The sequence below is a fragment of the Orbicella faveolata genome, unplaced genomic scaffold (genome assembly GCF_042242905.1).
Source record: "Orbicella faveolata isolate gen_17 unplaced genomic scaffold, um_ofav_v1 contig_14, whole genome shotgun sequence".
NCBI classification, from domain to species: Eukaryota; Metazoa; Cnidaria; class Anthozoa; order Scleractinia; family Merulinidae; genus Orbicella; species Orbicella faveolata.
This window is the reverse complement of record NW_028301541.1, coordinates 22977652-22996598: the sequence shown is the minus strand read 5'-3', so window position 1 is coordinate 22996598 and position 18947 is coordinate 22977652. Positions and strand designations below refer to the sequence as shown.

The window sequence follows — 18947 nt, the reverse complement described above, 5'->3', positions numbered from 1 at the left end:
ATCAGAACTTCAACCACAAGTAAACAACGAACATCTTTGTCATTCAAAGGACTCGGGACTGATGCTGAAGTTGAACGTAACTTGCGGCTCAAGGGTGTTTGTTAGTGGGGAAGACCCGCTGCACGATGTGAGTGCAGGCGCAAGGTTACACCCGAACCTCTGTGGAGAGAGCTGCAGATCGAGATCTTTCCTAGAATTAGATAATTATCAGTAAAGAAGAATTCTTTCAATTATCCCAATAGAATCATAACTGGCACATTAAGACTTGAAAGGAATGACTTTATTTTTTTTAACATTGATATCCAACAAAATGTCAACATTTTTGTGAAATAAATCAATGTAAATAAATATATCAATAGTAAAATAAAATTATTTTAATCTATACATAATTCATGTAAAATTTGTATTTGAACCAATGTAAAAGGAGTTGATTTTATTCTTTCTCCTAAACTAGCATAACCCTTCATGCTCATTTTTATCCAAATGACATACACGAACAACTACTACACATAATTTAATAATTAAACACAGTGCAACAATGTACATTGTACACTAAATGTTTAAATGTAGTTTAACAGCATCATGGCTGGTATATCCTGTGGCAAAAGAGAGGAAAAAGGCCAAAAGCTAGTTCAATTCTTACTCCAACCATCCCCTTCCTTACCCAACTGTTACATGTAACAATCCATCAACCCATCACAAATTACAGTAACATCTACACATTTAACTTCAAAATGACATTGCTGAACAATGTTAAAGGAGTCTGAGCTGAGCTTTTAAAAGTAAAAAGCCCTTGAAGTGTCCACTTATTGCAGGTTTTGTGTAACAAAATGGAACAATATTGGTGTTAGTAAGGTTTCCACTGAATGCAGGTTTATTTACATGAAATGTGGGAAGAAAATTTAGGCACTCAAGCTGGTGTCCACTTATAGAGAGTGTCCGCTTTTAAATAAGTGCTCTGCTTAACACAGGTTTCACTGTATTTCAGAATCGTTTTTGATTTAGCATATATTAAGTAATTCTGGTACTTAAATCTACTCAAAATATCTGCTTCTTTCTCACTAAATTTGTTGAATTGTTTGTTAGTGTGAACATGTAAGAACTTCAGAGAATCACTTTTGATACAAAAAAAAATTATACATATCTATATGCACCAAAACCAATGTAAAGCTTTTTCAGATCTTAACATCCAATTTCTATACAATATCAGTAACTTCTGTAATAATTTAGGTTTCTAAATTACCATAAATTTGAAATTACTTTTATTGACATTTATTTAATTTTAAATTTCACATCTAGTAAAACATTCTCTCTCCAAGAATAAACCAGTCAATGGCCATGGATCAGGTACATTAACCCTATCCTAATTAAAAATACAATGTAACTTTATGTAAAAAAAAAAAAAAAAAAAAATTAAAAAAAATCATATGACTTTCCATTTAAACCCTTTTTTATAGCTTCTTACAGTTGCCATGCGATATACAGCTGTAATCTTAATTCTTGCTATATACAAAATATACAAAACTTCTTGATCAAATTATAGAAGAAGACAATATACGAATACCTCAAACTAACTACACGTACAACATCTCCAGTAAGGGACATGGTAGTAAGGTGTAAAGGAAAAAGCTTTTGAGATGAAACTTGGACAAAGATGTGTCATGAACGGTCCTCACAATAAATTTGAAATCTTTAACACACACAGTTTTCATTCCATGCAAACTACATGTATGACATAACCACCGAAAGATCGATGAAGAAGGTTCCATAATCTCAGTAACCGTTGTTATTAAAAATATTACTGATACATTTAACATTCTATATTTCAGTTCTACTAGTACATAATATTAATTACCAAACAAGGAGTAAAGCTCGGTGAAAGAGTCACTGCTGCTGATTATCTCGTATTCACCAGACGGGTCATCAACTGATGCTCTTCTGTCGGCAGTTTTCTTTAGTCCAGAAATAAAGTCATTGAACAGGCTTCGTCTCCGCTTACCATAAGCTTGCCCACCCGATTCTAACTTCAGCGGTTCTGAAGAAAAGTGGCCCACCTCAAATGCTACAACTGCAGCATGATCTAACTTCCCTGGTAACTCACGCATGTGCCGTGAAATTTCTTTGTCCCTAGCCCTGCGAAATTCCTTGTTTGATACAACTAGGTTGTGATCATCACGGTCTACTTGTTCTAGGAAAGATCGCTTTTTCTCAGTGCATCTACACACATGTGAAAGGAGCTTTGCACAGACTTCCATTGCTGATATGTGATCTTCAGGGCCTTCTTCCTGGATAACCTGTTAAAATATATGTTGATTAAAAATGTTATCTGGCAATACCACAAGGCTGGTACATAGGAATGTTTTATCTTTATTGATTTCAAATGTAAGAATACTAGACAGGTGCTAATTAAATTTCCTTGCCGAGACATTCCAGCTCACATCATCTCTCAATGTCATCTCTCATCTCTCAAGCCCTGGCCAAATGATTACAACATTTCAATGCAACATGTCGCAGTATTGTTGGAATGGTTGCAACACTCTGCACGTGTTTGGCCACCCTGTTGCAACGTGTTGCAACATGTTGGGTGTTGTTGGCTCAAGCTTGAAAAAGGTCAAAACTTCATGCAACTTTTGTGGATGTTGCCTGTTGTACTTGTTTGGCCAGGTTTGTGCGCTAGGACATGCACACTAGGTTTTTGATTTGCAACACCCAACATATGGAATGTCACAACAGGGTGGCCAAGCACTTGCAACATGTTGCCCCCACTAATGTTGTGATATGTTGCATTGAAATGTTGCTATTGTTTGGCCAGGGCTTCAAAATCATCAAGAGCAACATTACCTTAGTCATCTCATGAAGCATTGTCTTGTGTCTCCAGATAGGAGGGTCGTGTGTTTGGTACCTGGGAATGTCATGGTCGCTTTTAGAACTTTGGCCCATGGAGCCCCCTTTATTGTCCTCGTCAAATTTACTTTTACTCTTTGAAATTTCATCCAGCATTGAATCAAGACTGTTAGCACGTCTCAAACCAGGAATTTCACAATGTTTGCATTGTGCAATTACGGGATCAAAGTTGTCTGAAACGCCATCACTTGTGAGGAAGACAATGTCTCCAGGGTCAAGAACAGTAAATGAGAAAGTCAGATTTCTTAAGTCTGGATTGTAACCATCAACAGGGCCAAGAGATCCCCCTGGGCAACGCATGTCTCTTTCCTCACTGTCATAGTGTGAGCCGATGGTCACTTCTTGTACACCTTTACTTGTCTTGTAAGTAAATGCGAGGCTGTCACCAACATTGACTACACAGAGACCCCACCTTCCACTAGCTTCAAGTTGACAAACAACAGCTACACATAATGTTGTCATTGTTGCATTGTTGTCAATGATGCACTCCTGTGCATGCTCAAATGCCTTAAGAAGAATACTCATAATGTCACGAGTAGTGTTTGCCGTGTAAAAATGACTGCTTAAATATTGTAGACAACCCGCAACAGCACAACGGGCAGCAAGTCTTGACTTTTCACCCCAATTTACACCATCAGCTAATGCTAGAATGCAACTGTTTTCTCCAGCTACCACCGCATAGACATCTGCAACTGGATCTCCAGAAGTGCAGTTTGTAACAGGATCACAGTCGTACAATGAGGTTCCAATACCGTATGCTCGAGGGTGACGTTTTGTCCATTTGCCAAAGGGTTCGCAACCCTTTGCTTTCTTGTTTTTCTTCCATTCAGATTTACTGGTGGGAGATATGGGCTCTAGAGTGATGTTCTTAACACCCTCTTCAGGTCCTGTAGCTGCAGCATGTATTCCTTTGCTGGGTGGTACAATTCTATGGCATGGTAGGTCGCCGTAGTGTCTACTCCAGTGTACTTCATTTTGTTGCACCATTATTTCTCTGATGTAGGAAAAAGAGAAAACCAAAAAGTTAATAAACAGACTGCCAGCAGACTGCTGTAGATTTGATGATTCTTGTCAAGTTTCTTGCAGGAAATGAACAAGTTCTCTGATGGCACAAAGCAAAAAAAGTTCTTTACAGGGAACAAAAATACAGTACTATAAGTAGCCATGCAACATTACGCAGAGTAATTGAAGAATGTACATGTTGGAGATGGTAGCTCCAGCCCTCAAGTCTCTTGAAGACATAAATTATTTCCTTGATGAGCAACTGGAGAAAACTCTGCTAGAGAAGCAGATTTTCTGGAAACATTTAGAGACATATGTAAACAAACAGTGGTAAGCCTGCACTTCAACTTCCTCACCCACTGTCACTTCAAAAATGGATGCTTTAATTTATTGCCGACACACTGAAACATCCACTATGTAAGATTTCATCCACATCTTACGTAGTGGTACAGCATACAAACATTTTCTTTTTTTATTTAAAGTAACACATCTTTAACAAATTACATGTACAAACATTAGATTATGTCTCAGCCAGGCCAGGCCCTCCCCAAACACATCCCCTCTCACATCCACTTTAAAGCCTCATGTTCGCATTTTTTCTCAAAGCAGGAAAATAATATATTTATTCTCTCTTCTGAGTACAATGTCACCTACTACATTATGTGCCAAAATAGAATTCTGTGAGACTCGAAAAACTAAAATTATGTAAATAAAGGATTCTGTTCCACGCTATAAACAGCTTGAATTCCCACAATGAAAATGACAAAAGAATGGCCTACTCTTACATAATAGTATAGCAGAACCTCACGCGACTTTGCCTTCAAACCATAAAACCTTAAATAGGGTGAAAATTCTTTCCAGCTAACACGCCAAAATATAACTACATATTATTAGAAATTACCAACCCACTCAATAAGTACATCTGCATTCAATAAAATGTTCGTGTATTCAAAAAACAACAGTTTAACAGATGAACATTTACTGAGATGTGACCACACTCACGTGTAGCGGTCGCGTGACCTCATACATTGACAATTCCCAAAGAAATACAGAAGAATTTAGCTAGAAAATTTTTAAGTAAATCTTCGAAACATACCATTTCATATAAGTTGAGATCGCTTAGTTACGAACTGATTAGCGAGTTGATCATACCACAAGAAACTTTGACTCCATTTTAACCACTTTCGAATGACACGTCTTTTTGTAGAACTGCGTGCGGTGTTATAATATAACGAAGACATAAATGTATGTACATTCGAAAAGATATTAAGTGTATGCTCCGGAATTCAAGAGCGAAAATTTAACAGCTGAAGACGCAAAAACGCAGTTAACACCAGTCGCGTAACATCTAGATCTCTAGCTGACTCTACAAAAATAAAGACAAATTTGGTTTTATCACTGTTGGAAATTTGCAAAATATCTCGAGAACGAGATGAAACAAATCGAAAGCGAAATTTAAACCCTACCTTTTTCTCTTGCAATATTTTCGCCGTCATAGAAGAATGACCCCGTTCTAACTTCTATCCAACTTGAACGATCGAAACCACTTCTCGCGAGCAGTTTCGATTTGCAGCTGGCCGTAGGCGTTTTCAGTTAAAACTGTAATCTAGCGCTCTTCTCTGCATAGATTAGTACGTAATTTAATGCTAAAAAATTTGACAATACGCTTCTAACACGTCACTAAAATAAACAAGTGAGGTCGTGACCTCCAGTGAGCGAAAACAGACACCTTGAATGAGTAGCCGACACCACATTACCATTTTTAACGGAAATGGCTTTTTGTTTCAGTTAAAATTTGGTAAACACAATCTGTAATTTGCTCTATGGTTAAAAATAAGACTTGTCTAAAGTTAGCTCTAGCAGAAATAATCACCGAAATTCAATCCAAATGAAAGTTTCAAGTACCTATCAGAATACAATCGTGTTTGACAAAGATTTAGCGCGAGGTTTCGATCAACATCTCTCGTCAGCCACGTACCAGCTTTTTGAAAGTTTTCTGTACGTTGTTAGTCATTTTCCTGTCAAGGGTATAGGAAGAAAATATTTAACGCGAAGTGACGAGGACCCTGGATGATATAACTAAATCAGTCACATTATGCGACTGACCTCCAGTTCATATAAGGGTCCAACATGTTGCAATAGGCTGCAAAAGAGTCCACCGAATCAAATTTACTAAACTAGTTTTGTTCCCCTCAATCAAGAAGACTTTTATCACTAGACCGTTTAAACAACTGCCTACCTAATCGCGTCTTGCAGTTTCTTAGAATAATCCACTTCTTCGGCAACAGAAACAGTGTCCCCGTCCGAATTGCAGTCGCTGACGATACCACTGTCAGAGCTAGTCGAACTTTCTCTGCAAAGCGCGTTATACATAGTGTGTGAACTACAATAACTCCAGTATGCGCCTTCGATGTCGACCATTTCGCTGTTTAAGTCTTTCTAACCGCTTACACCCTCACACCAGGACGATTTCGCAGGTTACTAACCGAAGATGATAACTTCGCCTTTATGTTCATCTGAGTACCACAAGGTAAAAATCACGTGATGACGTTATCCGTGATGATGACTTTATCCGTGATGTTATGCGTGACGTCACTTAAAATGCGTAACACCACCAACGCAAAATTTCGCAAGCGTTATTTGGAAAACCGATCTTTTTCTCGAGTATGATCAAAAGCAGGAATGACGGAGCGACAATTGAACGGCTAAGAAGTAAAGAGTTGTTGAAATGTCAATATCTCGATAATTCTTCGTACTCTTTTTTTTCTACTAAACTTGAACACCTCCGTTTAATCCTGGGTTCAGAGTTCATGGTTCAAGTCCAATTGAGTCCACGCGCTTTTACAGAAGAAAGAAAGCTTATGGAAGCAGGGTACCCTCTTTTACAAATAGATATGACGGGTGTAAGTGAAAAATCCAAATTTCCAAGACTGGAAATAAAGAATCGAAGATAATTTTTCATGGGAAGAAGTTAAACCGGGGCCGAGGGATTATGAATAAGGGGCGTGGCGCAGGTCAGATTTTCTTCCTTCCCGCGGGTCTCTGTCACAGTTCTAAACGCCAGTTACCAAAATCTACCCACTTTGTTCGGTTGCTCCTTTATAAAAATTAGTCAAAGATCTTCTTTGTTCACACGTGTAATAATCTCAGTTAAATCAAAATAATTTCTTCAGAAACCAAGGCCTTTAGACTCGAGCATTAAATTTCAACTGAACTTTGATATTAGAATCCAACGAAAAAAAAAGCCCTTGAATAACCGGCTCGGCTCTCATGTCATGTGGGGCCTATACTAACCGACCAGCCCTGAAAAAGCTGTAATTATAAGAGAAAAAGGTAAAATATGCTCTAACAAATGCAAGCGTTCACTGTCTTTAGCCTTTTTTAAACTAAGAATATTGTTTTTCGTCCCAGGTTGATTATTCGTATTTTTCTGCCGATTTTGGGCTGAAAATATTCTTGTGAATATTCTTAGCGTATGACATTTCAGTTCGACTTTGGTGTCGGTGAAGTAATACAAGCAATTAAGTCTGATATGACACACATGACTTCTTCCAGAAATATTATTGGCATAGAACAAAGAGTTAATGCTGTTTTTTGGCTAGTTTTACTGTTTGGAGAAAGGCACAATTTCATATGGTTCAGTTAAAAACATATAACTGTTTTGTATTCACAAATTTTTGACACAAAAAATTATATTCTTTTCAAAATCTTAGCCTCTGGTTTATTCTTAAAATATTCTTAGAATTTCGCAAATTTCAGCCTCGATATTCTTATAAAATGTATTCTCACACACACACACACACACACACACACAAAAACGAGTGTATGGTTGAAATCATGGTGGTGGGCCATTCCCCTCGAATTCTTTTTCACTCCTCTAGCCGGCGAACGCACAACGCGGATTTCCGTCAATCTGCAGTCTGTGTTCGACAGACACACCTAAGGCTGCGTCCCAACTGTATTGCTATGGTTTATATTAAGGGTTACCCTCATGAAATAAAGTCCTTATTTGATCACTTTATCAATGACATGGCCGACATTTACTGTCGAAATTTGAACGGTCTCCTTGAACGTACTTTGACATATTACAAGTTTTCTGATTTCTCAAGATAGATAGATTTTTGTAATTTTAATTGCTCTTTGTACAGTAATCCGAAGTCCCTCGCCTTTCACAGTTGAACTAATTCAGTAATTGATAACATTTCAGCAAGCGTGACTAATCAAGATTCATTTGTATGACTTAAACCACGACAATCAGAAGTCAATGGATTTACTCGCGCTTCAATATGGATCAAAACTAGTGGATTTTTCCAATGATTTTAGGGCCTCGTCCACACTACGCCGTAGGAATTTGAAAACGCAGCTTTATTTCTACGGTTACGCCTACCGTCCACACTAATCCGTCACGAGAACGGAGCTTTACGAAAACGCTCTTCAAACCGAAGGAATTTGAAAACGCCGCTTTGCGTCTTAGTGTGGACGGAAATCTTTTTAATGTGATTTCCCTGGGCGAGTTTTCCTCAACCACAAATCCAAAATGATCGGTGGTTGTTGCGTTTTCAAATTCCTCCGGCGTAATGTGGGTGGAAAACATTTGATGCGTTTTCAGAATGAAACTTGCGTTTTCAAATTCCTCCAATGTATTAAAACAAACAACATATCGGGTTACATCAGCACGATATGGGAACCTTATTTTTTGGTCAGCTTCCTTTTTTGTTTCGTTTTTTATCCTCTTTTTGGTCTACGGAGTAAATTTTAAATTTGCAAATTTTTATCAGGAAAAACTGGGACGTTTTCCAACCTCTTGTTTTTCGCGTCTGCTTCATACTGCACGGAAATCGAGTTGTTTTCCTCCTACTGAACAGGCTAATCTCACGCATCTGAGCTGTGCCACGTTATGAACTCGTGTACGTTCACGCTCTGTATTTGTACATCGCGAGTTTATTGATAATCCCTTGTTTTGATGTTTGTATATTGTACAACTTACAGTTAAAGATCTTTGTACTTTCTCCGAATTCACTGTTCTGTCGAATTCAGAGGCTGTATTGATATGCTGAACTGAGAGGGTGTAAGCACGTCTAAGCAACACCCTGCCCTTTCCAGGTTTCGTTTCATTCACGTCTCGGGACGAAACGACGTGACTTCTAACTCAGTGAACATCAGTGTTTGTGAGCGTTTGTCGTAAATGGATTGCCTAGTTCCTAGGCCTTGATATTTCGCCTCATTCAATCGTCTTCGGGTGACTTGGTCCGAGGAGAAAGCCGTACAGGATCTAGGCAAGTAAATGGATAGAGTCTGAAAGAACCCAAGAAAGATTGAAGTATAACCAAACGTGTGGAAAATCTCTTATTTCCTAGCTAGGCACTGATTGTCACAAGGAAAAACCAAGATATATCTTTTCTGTTTTGTGACTAATTCACAGTCGTGTTTTGATCCGAATGTTCCCTTGCCTCACCAAATGAAAAAAGGCCCGATAAAAGGGCTAAAAGAGAAGCTATAAAAGAGCCAAGAATATTTTGTCTCTAGGGAAATGAACGAGTGCAAAATTTAAGCAAATTTAGGAGGGAGGATGACCAAAACTTACAGTCAAATTTGCGCGAAGGAAAACTAATTTGTTTAGGTAAAAATCAGCAAGGAGGTGATATTGACAGGAAACCAAAAAAGATTCCATATGGTTAAGATGAGAGAACGAGTCAAGATTATACGCTCTTCTGAAAAACGTCCCAGTGTGTACGCATTATGGACCTATTTTGTGCCGGACGAGTTCGAGAGGTAGCACAAAGAACTCTTCACGAAACCTGACCTTAGCAAACTATGTGCAAAGCAAATCGAGAGCACGAGACGGCCTCGTGACTGGAACTAAAAGGCCAACAAACACGGCAACTTCACAATTTACACAATGGGGCCATTTTCTCAAATTAACTTGCCTTTCTTTGTACGTTTAATAATTTACAGAAGAAAAAATACGGTAAGAGACGAAAAAGGTGGAGCGGGGGAGGGGGGCTTTCAATCGTGTATCGGTGTAAGAAAACACACTAAGCTAGCAAGGATAAGAAGAAACACTTGTGTAATAAAAAATTAGATCCATCAGCACCATGAATGTCTCGTGACTCTTGAACCTGAGACAAACATTCATGTTCTATGAGTAACCATAACGCAGAGTAATGATCGAAAATGTGTTATTCTTTGAGCATGAAAAGTGTTTAATTTACCGCCCCGAGCGTTTGATTGACACAAATGTGCCCACCAGAATGTGATAGATGTACAAAAAGGGATTCACCTTCATAAATTCTGTATTATCCAATGTTTTAAGGGGACTCTCCCTCGGCGAACAACTTGCTTATAGGGCAAAACCCGAATTTATTGTTCGTGTGTATGGAAATTTCGTGGTCAGAATGATTGTAAACATTTCACTTTCTCTTCATGGTTACTTGATATTTTGCTCAATTTACCGATCAAATGGTTATTGTGGAGAAAACCGCAACGAGTTTATCAACTTTATTAATTGTCACGTTCAAGGAAGAGCAACCAATTCGCATCTTCACTATTGATGTTGAAAAACTAATCTAACAAATAAATGTGCTGAAAGGTACGCGAATACGTGCGCTGGGTTAGTGTTCCTGTTTTTTTGCAATAAAATGTAAATATATGAACTCATTTTGACATCAACATCCGCTTTCTAGCTTCATCCTCTACTCGAAGAAAAGACATTTTAATACAGATCGGAGGAGAAAGCCACTGCATTGTACACGATTAGACCTGTGTTTTGCCCGTGAATCGCCGTCAACCTGCTCCAAAGTTGATCCTTGCTCTCCTATACCGTGTAACGTCTTGACGCACAAGCCACGACGAAAAGTATGCAGCTCAAGGCCTCTTATTTGTGCCAAGATTTGAGTTCTTGATTCAATAGATTAGAGGTAGAGAATATAATCAATGACAAATTAAGCTCATTAAAATAGCAACGCGAAGGAAGCAGAAATCTAAACAATACATTTGGCGTGAATGTAGGGAAAACTCTTCAACAAAAAATCTTGACCTCGTGGCAAATTTTATAGTAATGCGATTTCGAGAGTGCGAAACAGAATTCAGCATTACGTTCTAGTCGTGTTACAAGCCACAAATTCCTGTTATCTCCGGTAGTGTTAGTCTAAACTCGTAGCGTCTGGGTGCAGAAGGTATTTTAATTTGTACTTGTAGTTCCTTGCTCGAAAACCGCTCTAACGCATGTGTCCCAAACGGGAATCGAAAAACGAGCCAGTGGATTTCTCAGTTTCTCTCTCTCTGTCGATAATCCACGCCTGCATCGAGAGGTTATTAGCAGAAGCCGTGTAACACGGATTGAGTAAACTAAACTTACCTTAGACCTGGCGTCACAAACCATCTTAGCAAAGAGTAACACACGCTTTCAGATTCAAACTTGCGCTTCGCTGTAATCTTCACTGGATTATACGACGTGTGTCCCGTAATAGAACTCATCCGTTATGATTAAACTGTTACAAAACAGCTACACGAAGACTTCAATACGTCATTACACCTTACTCTACGTGTTATGTGTCTTCGCTGGTACTCTAACAATGAATGAGTTGCCAGTAATCAGATACCCGTGTTTGCGCAAAGAACTCTGGGATCGTCAGGGGGCAAACATTGCAAGTCGCTAGAAGGAAATGTATGGCGAAAAGTTGTTTCGACGCCCAAAAACATGGTTTTGGGGAGAGATCAACGCTTTTTCGCCGTTATTTTATCGCAAATGGATTTTGGTAATGTTGATACATGGAAAATGTAAGTTTTTGTTTGAATAACCGTGAAATAAGTGACAAAATTTACCGATAAACTCCCTTTTGCTTGTGTGAGGGTTATTGTGAAATACATTGAAGAGAATATTGAAAATTTCAATACATGCCTGATCTCGAGAGGCTACCCGGAGCAAATGGTAGAGAAGACCCTCCGAGAAGTTAAATATAAAGACAGAAAAGAAGCTCTAAAACAGAAATCAAAAATTGCAGAAGGAACTACTACCCTTAGTGTCGGGCAATTTCACTCAACCATCAATACCAAACTTTGGAAAGCATAATCACGCACAAATGGCACTTTTAAATACAAATACTCAGAGATATATTCAAGGAGCCACCCTTGATCTGTTATAGAAAGGGAAAATCACTGAAATACGTGCTTGTAAAAGCAAAACAAAGGCTTGGAGCAACACAGTAGCCACACAGCATGAGTCGCGCGGACTCATTTGTCGTTAAATCACCCCCAGACAGTACAATGATCGCCACCGGGCTTATTTTCAGTATTATTTGTATGACTGAGCTTTCCAAAAAGCTAAAAGTAGCCTGTACACAACTTAAAAGGCTTTACTGGGTTATTTCCTCTCGATTTATACCTAAATAATTTTGTAATATTTTCAGACCATTACACAATGTAAATTTCACAATAAACCTCACGCAAGCAACAGAGTTTATCGGTAGATTTGTCACATATTTCACGGTTATTCAAACAAAAACTTACATATTTCACATATCAACATTGCCCAAATCCATTTGCGATAAAAACGACGTCAAAAAAGCGTTAATCTCTCTCAAGAATCGTTTTCTTGTACCTCGAAACAACTTTTCGCCATACATTTCCTTCTAGCGACTAGCAATGTTTGCCCCCTGACAATCCCAGAGTTCTTTGCGCAAACACAGGTATCCGATTACTGGCAACTCATTCATTGTTGACGACATCTAATCCGTACCGATACGTACACATATCACCTGACTCGAGGTGGTGCATCGAATGCAAAATGTCACGTAAACGCCACAGATAGCCCATGCAATGTATACCGGTCTTCGTGACAAAACAAATGCGCCCGAAAATTTCTCTTAATTAATACAGTTCTTCTCAATTCAGTTTGCCAAAAAATCTATGCTGTATACTGCATTATAGTTGAGAAACCGGCTATGTTTGCCGTTTAAATGCACCAGAACATTGCTCTAAATACACTGAGATTTTCTGTCAGTTTTGCCAGATATTCTGGGTTTACAATCTCAATTTGCAAGTCAATAAAATCATGTGTCAGTTCTTTTCCCACAGTCTACTTGAAGGTTTGTTTTGTTCCGCAGTTTGCAAGTGTCACCAAACAGATTGTCAGTAGAAATTTTGTGTTCCAGGAATCAGATCAAGCTAACTCAGGAATTCGGCTTTAATGTCTCTCAGAGTATACAATAGTCGTGTACGTCTCTTGACTATTTTCAGAATGACCTCATTACAGCGGCTTATATTTAAGCACTGCATTACATATTCATAAGTTTTAAAAGTAAATTTATAAGGTGGTTTGAATTTTATGAGCTGTTCTAGAACTCAGGAACAAAAGGATCTGAAATAAGCTTAGTAATATGCATGTTTACTTGTGCAAAATTCTGTATTCTAAACAATTATTGGACGAGGTTTTTGTGATATCCGGAATAATTAATGTCGAGATAAGTGTTATCAGCCGAAGCCGAAGGCTTCGGCTAAAAACAATAACCGACACCTTAATTATTTCGGATGTCACAAAAACCGAACCTAATAATTGTTTTGTTACACATTGTTGAAAATAACGACAAACGCATTTACGCACCGAACACAGTTTATTTTCGACAAGCTATGTTCTTACTTCGCTGTCCGTGAACTTGACATTATTCTTGGAAATCATGCGTTGTGCACGGAACCTACAGATTACTATTCACTAATCTGCTAGCAGATTAGTGAATAATCTGTAGGTTGCGCTGTTTCCCAGAATTAACTGCAGGCTTTCAGCCAATGAGAAGACAGATGGTGACTAAAATGTATAATAATAAGAAATAACTTGATTAAGCGCCACTGAATCGGTTGAGTAATTAAGCGGACGTACATCAAGAGATCAACTTTTTCCGTAAAGTGTCGCCGAAAGAACGAAAGTTAAGTTTTAAGATTAGAAAGGCACTGTTTTTTTTTTTAGAAAAAAAACAAATTGTGAACAAAGAACTTAGAAGGTGTTGAAGACCTGGACGAAAAATAGGTTTTAATAACATACAGAATATATTCAATGCAAGATTTCCTTGAGAAGTGCGAGTATTTCCTAGTCCAAAATAATTTCTTCGTTATCTTTTCATTGAACAGGTAATTGGTTATTTAGAAAGCCTGTTATCTTACGACAATTGGCTGAATAAAAGAAATCACTTCTTTACAAACTACAACAGTTGAAACTCACCCTGCAATTAAGAAAAGTTAACTACAAAGTAACAATCGTATGCTATGAATCAAAAGAGCTAACAAATGGCGCGCATGTCGTCGTATGTCAATCAGATTCCTCTTGACCTGTCTTGACTTTGAATTAACATAATCCCTAGATCTATATATAATCTTAGATCAAATCAAAGTTAATTGTTAGACTGACCCTCCTAAAGGGAAAATGCTTGTCACTTTAGGTGATAGATCTTTCTCTGCTGCTGCTCCATATTTATGAAATAGTTTGCCGGCTGAACTTGCGTGATATTCAGTCATTAACCATTTTTAAATGTAAGCTGAAAACTTATTTATTTCGTGTAGCTTTTAAAGTGTATCCTTCTTAACATTCACTCTTATTAGTATTACTAATTAAGTTTGTTATCATTATTATAAATATCTTATTTAATTAATATACATGTAATATGTTTTACAAATTTGAATTTTATTGTGGTATTTTAAGTTGTCAAGCGCTGTTGATCAGTAAATGTAAATAGCGCTCTAGAAGTTGTTAAATTATTACTATGATTATTATTACTATTATTACTATTATTATTATTATTGTTATTACTTCATCAGTCGTATGTTCAATTAATTTGTCGAAAATTCTCAATCTTCAAGTCATACGTCTTTCACCTACTGACTCCTTCCTTGTCGAGGAGGAGTCAGCCCTAGTGGGTTGGACTGCTAGCACCAGAGATGTTTGTCCATTTGCTGTACCTCCACTGACCACGTAATTAATACACAAAGATACCTTCCAATCCTGTGCCTGAGTCCAACACTATTTATTTGTTTTTTATATTACCTAGGTATTTTTCTTTTCTTTTCCAAACTGCAAAATTGGACCGATAAACGGGGCATAATCAACCTCAAGTTGCATGGTTGAGAATACCAAGAAGCATTCCTTGCTTATGTATCTTCCGGGCCTTCTGTCAACTTTGCACTCTCCATCCCTCCATGGGCTTTTCTTTTAGATGTTGGGAGATGTTTCTTGTTTAATTCTCGTTTGAATTCGAGTTTCGGATGAGTTAGTAAGTGTAGTCTTTTATAATATCAAATATGAATTGATACTTACCCGAGCGTACTCTTAAACTCTTGCCAAAGGTGACTCAACATTGATCCTTCTGAAATTTGTTTCCCTTCTTTTTAGTAGTGACTTACTTGGTTATTGAAATTGTTAAACTTACAATATAAGCTCAAACATGCCTGGGAAATGTTCTTGATCTTTTGCGGCTATTCTAAAAAGGAGAAAAATGGAGAAAAACTGAGCAGAAAGTCATTTCTAATGGCAAAACTGGTGGTGAAACGTTTTCCATTTCGTTGTTTGAATATGAAATACATTACATTCTGGCTTGCTGGACCAACGCCATCTTATTACGATCTAGTGATATGCGGTTTGTCTAACTAACAAAGGTTAATCTCTGCCATCATTTTATATATTTAGCACCGAATTGGTGCCAAACATAAAGAAAAATGAAAGCGCGCGAACAGTCAGTGACGTCACACTTCAGCGAAGTGCTGGAAAATGTCAAATTTATACTTTTTATGTTAAAAATTTCACTATTCCGTCTTAAACGAGTAAAACTGTCCCAACTTCTTTCCAACGACCTTTTTTCTACATACAATTAAACCTATTTTTAAAATTTGAAAGCGTTTTTCGCTACGAAGAGAATTTTCTTGTACCAGGTAAGAAATTTATAAGAATAAAGTGATATTTTCAGAAGATTATGATAACGGTGTTTTTGATATAATTTTGTTCTACTGGGTCAAGGACTCAAATTTTTCTCCTCGTTGTCTCTATATCAGTGAATCGCACTCAGCAAATCGAGTCGAAGTTGAGCCTCCAATTACAGACTGACTAACAACGGACGCTACAGTTGATAGCTGCATCAAATATTTGCTTAACGATTCAATCTTCAATGGGCTTCCGTGTGCGCAGGAAGAGTATATAATAATAGCTAATAATAAGAAATGATCTTTCCGGCTTGCTTTAAGAATTAAGAAATAATACTTGGTACTTGAAACCAAGGAAAAAAACGCTCATGAGGTGTACATTAGAAACAAAATAATACAGATATCTGACTTTGTTCCTTAAAGTAACAGTTAAAATAAGCGTTGCATGTGAAAATTATGCGAAGCCTGTATTAATTACTAATAGAAGAAGAACACTTACTAGCTTACGGCACGAAGTTTCATCGGCTCAGTAAATAATTTCCTTTTGTTCGTAACAATAATAAGCTTAGACTTCCTACTTCTTTTCGCGCGCTCAATTGACCTCAACTCTTTTACCGGCCTCAACAGAGTACCTATTATGGTCAAGAGCCCATCACATGGGCTCCTGACTAAAATAGGTACTTAGGAATATAATAGATATAAATGTTCCATGACGAAACGCTACAGAAATATATTCGTATAGTGTCTCAGATTGGAATTACCATGAAGGTCGATGTCAGCCATAAATAGCTATGAAGTTTTTATTATGAATACCATTCATCGTCAGTAAAGAATTTAATGTCTTATCGGGCCATACCCCAGCAATCTGTTGAGTTCTGTTGATGTAACTTATTTGTGGGCCGCAAACAGTGATGTTTACGTTATATTTTACTGTCGTGATAATTTGAGCCCATACACGGCTCCAAAAAAACTTTTCAACTTGGGTTTCCCATCGGTCGTAAAATCGACTCGGAAAGACGGATCTGAAATAAAATTCATTTCCAGCTGGTCAATGCCCTGGAGCAAGAAGATTTTCCGCCGCTTCTTTTGGGACAAGGCAAAAACTACTTGATCCAAACATCTTCAGTGGAAGCTAAATGTTGTCAATACAACGCCAATATTCTCAAAACTTAGTAAAAGAAACGTAGGCAATCACAAAATAAAAGAAATCATTATAGACTTAAACAAAAAAAAAAAAAACATACATATATTTTTTTCTTTCAGGTTATTTGAACAGTTGTGCGTGCTCTGTAACTTCCTGAAACTTGCACGAAGGAGAACATGAAACTTAACATTTTCCGGACCGACTCAGAGCCCGCACGTGGGCAACAAAGACCAAAAAATCACATCAGTCGCAAGCGAGAGAAACAAATTCTTTTTTACCCATTAAACATGAACAGTTATAAAAAAGCTAAGTGCTGTATAAAGCCTGCTTCAGAACAATAGCACTACCGAGTTGTTATGCTCTACGTGCTCTGGTTAGTGTTCAAAATATCAACACGAATAAATTAAAATGAATACCTCATTGTGATATTGCTTTTTCCAGCCGAATACACGCACCAAATTAGTTTGAAAACTCATGTATAAATGAAAACTGGTACAGAATCATTCAGATCGGGAAATAAAAGTCTTAAGAGTTATTATAAATAATAGTTACCACGCGAGTCGGAAAAAAACGCTAATCTTTCAGTTGAAATTATGATTATTGATAGAATATTAACACGGACAGAAACTGAAATTTCAACTTACCTGAACGCGATGTCACGTTTAAATTTGTGGCATTTTTTATGGCTTGATTTTGATTATCACAAATACTCTTCGCTACAGCTAAATTTTACGGAATCATCAGATCGAACCGTGAAGCACGTAATTCATGCAGTCATGTTTTACTCAACAGTTTCCGACCGTGATACATGAAGTCGGGTAGAACAAAATATCTTGACAGATGACGTCATAGCAGGCAGTAGCAATCAAGGAAGCTCAAAAATTTCAAAAATACCGACCATACAAATTATGGCTGTTTATGCCACGAGAAGTTAAGGAAGAAGTCAAAAGGTCGTGGAGAAAATCAGTATCTGGCAAACAAAAAAATTCAAAATTATTTACATACTAGAATTTTGTACCCATCGATACATGAACGTCTCAAACTGTTAACGCTACCAAGAACTGTTTCGTGACAAAATACAACTATGTATGGTAACGGAGAAACAGGGCGAATATATGGAGTCTTTAAAAAACACGTCAAAAATCGAACAATTAGCAATATAATGCAGCAACTTCGTAAGAGTCCTATGCTGTTTCATTATGAAAATCATTTATTTTAAGAAGTACATTAGACAGTTTGCCCTTCCGTGGTCAGCAATGTTTCGACTGCTTCAACTGAATTCACTCTAACAAGCCGCAAGGTTGAATTCAAGCCAAAATTAATGGCATGGAATACAACGTTTTTATGGGGAGCAAGCTGGAATCCAATATCGTATAAATATTGATTTGAAATTTTCTTATACATCTTGTTTTAGGTCCCGTCCACAATACGGCAGAGGAATTTGAAAACGCCGCTTTGTTTCTACGGTTAGGCCTACCGTCCACACTAATCCGTCACGAAAACGGAGATTTTCGAAAACGCCCTTCAGACCGGAGGAATTTGAAAACACCGGCTTTTCGTTCTCGTGTGGACAGAAAACATTTTAAAAACGGTGACCACGATAATCATGTAATTTCCCTACTCGAGAGTTTTTTTAACACAAGCTAAGCGACCGGTGATTGTTGCGTTTTTAAATTCCTCCGGTGTAGTGTGGACGGAAAACGTTTGATGCGTTTTTAGAGTGAAACCTCCGTTTTCAAATTCCTTTTGTGTATAGTGTGGACAGGGCCTAATAATTTACTGGTCTAATACGAGAACTGCACGAAGGTTCCCTGAAGAACGAACAATCGCGATTTTAATTTCCATACAATTCTAATTTTTTTTGTGTGGATTTATCTTATGTAACATGCCTTAATCACGCGGTTTATCACCTGATGTTTACGACTGCTTGAAGATTCCCTGTAAAACGAACAATCGCGACTTTAATTTCCATACAATTCCAATTTTTTTGTGTGTG

At 37.6% G+C, this 18947-nt stretch overlaps 1 protein-coding gene across 5 annotated transcripts; it reads right to left on the bottom strand.

The window, feature by feature from the left end:
• Positions 1-258: 258 nt before the first annotated feature.
• On the bottom strand, positions 259-17809 carry LOC110046180 (PP2C-like domain-containing protein CG9801). 5 transcript variants are annotated; one of them, XM_020751865.2, is made up of 4 exons: positions 17596-17809; positions 15209-15371; positions 2842-3898; positions 259-2294 (listed from the first exon to the last, which is right to left on the bottom strand). In XM_020751865.2, exons 2-4 carry the CDS (start codon positions 15247-15249, stop codon positions 1848-1850), a joined length of 1545 nt encoding a protein of 514 aa, XP_020607524.1. In that variant the 5' UTR covers positions 15250-15371; positions 17596-17809; the 3' UTR covers positions 259-1847. The 5 variants fall into 5 exon arrangements, with proteins under 5 accessions (XP_020607524.1, XP_089143276.1, XP_089143277.1 ...); XM_089287150.1 differs by lacking the exons at positions 15209-15371; positions 17596-17809 and adding exons at positions 6146-9178; positions 11264-12586; XM_089287151.1 differs by lacking the exons at positions 15209-15371; positions 17596-17809 and adding exons at positions 6146-9201; positions 11264-11369.
• Positions 17810-18947: the final 1138 nt, after the last annotated feature.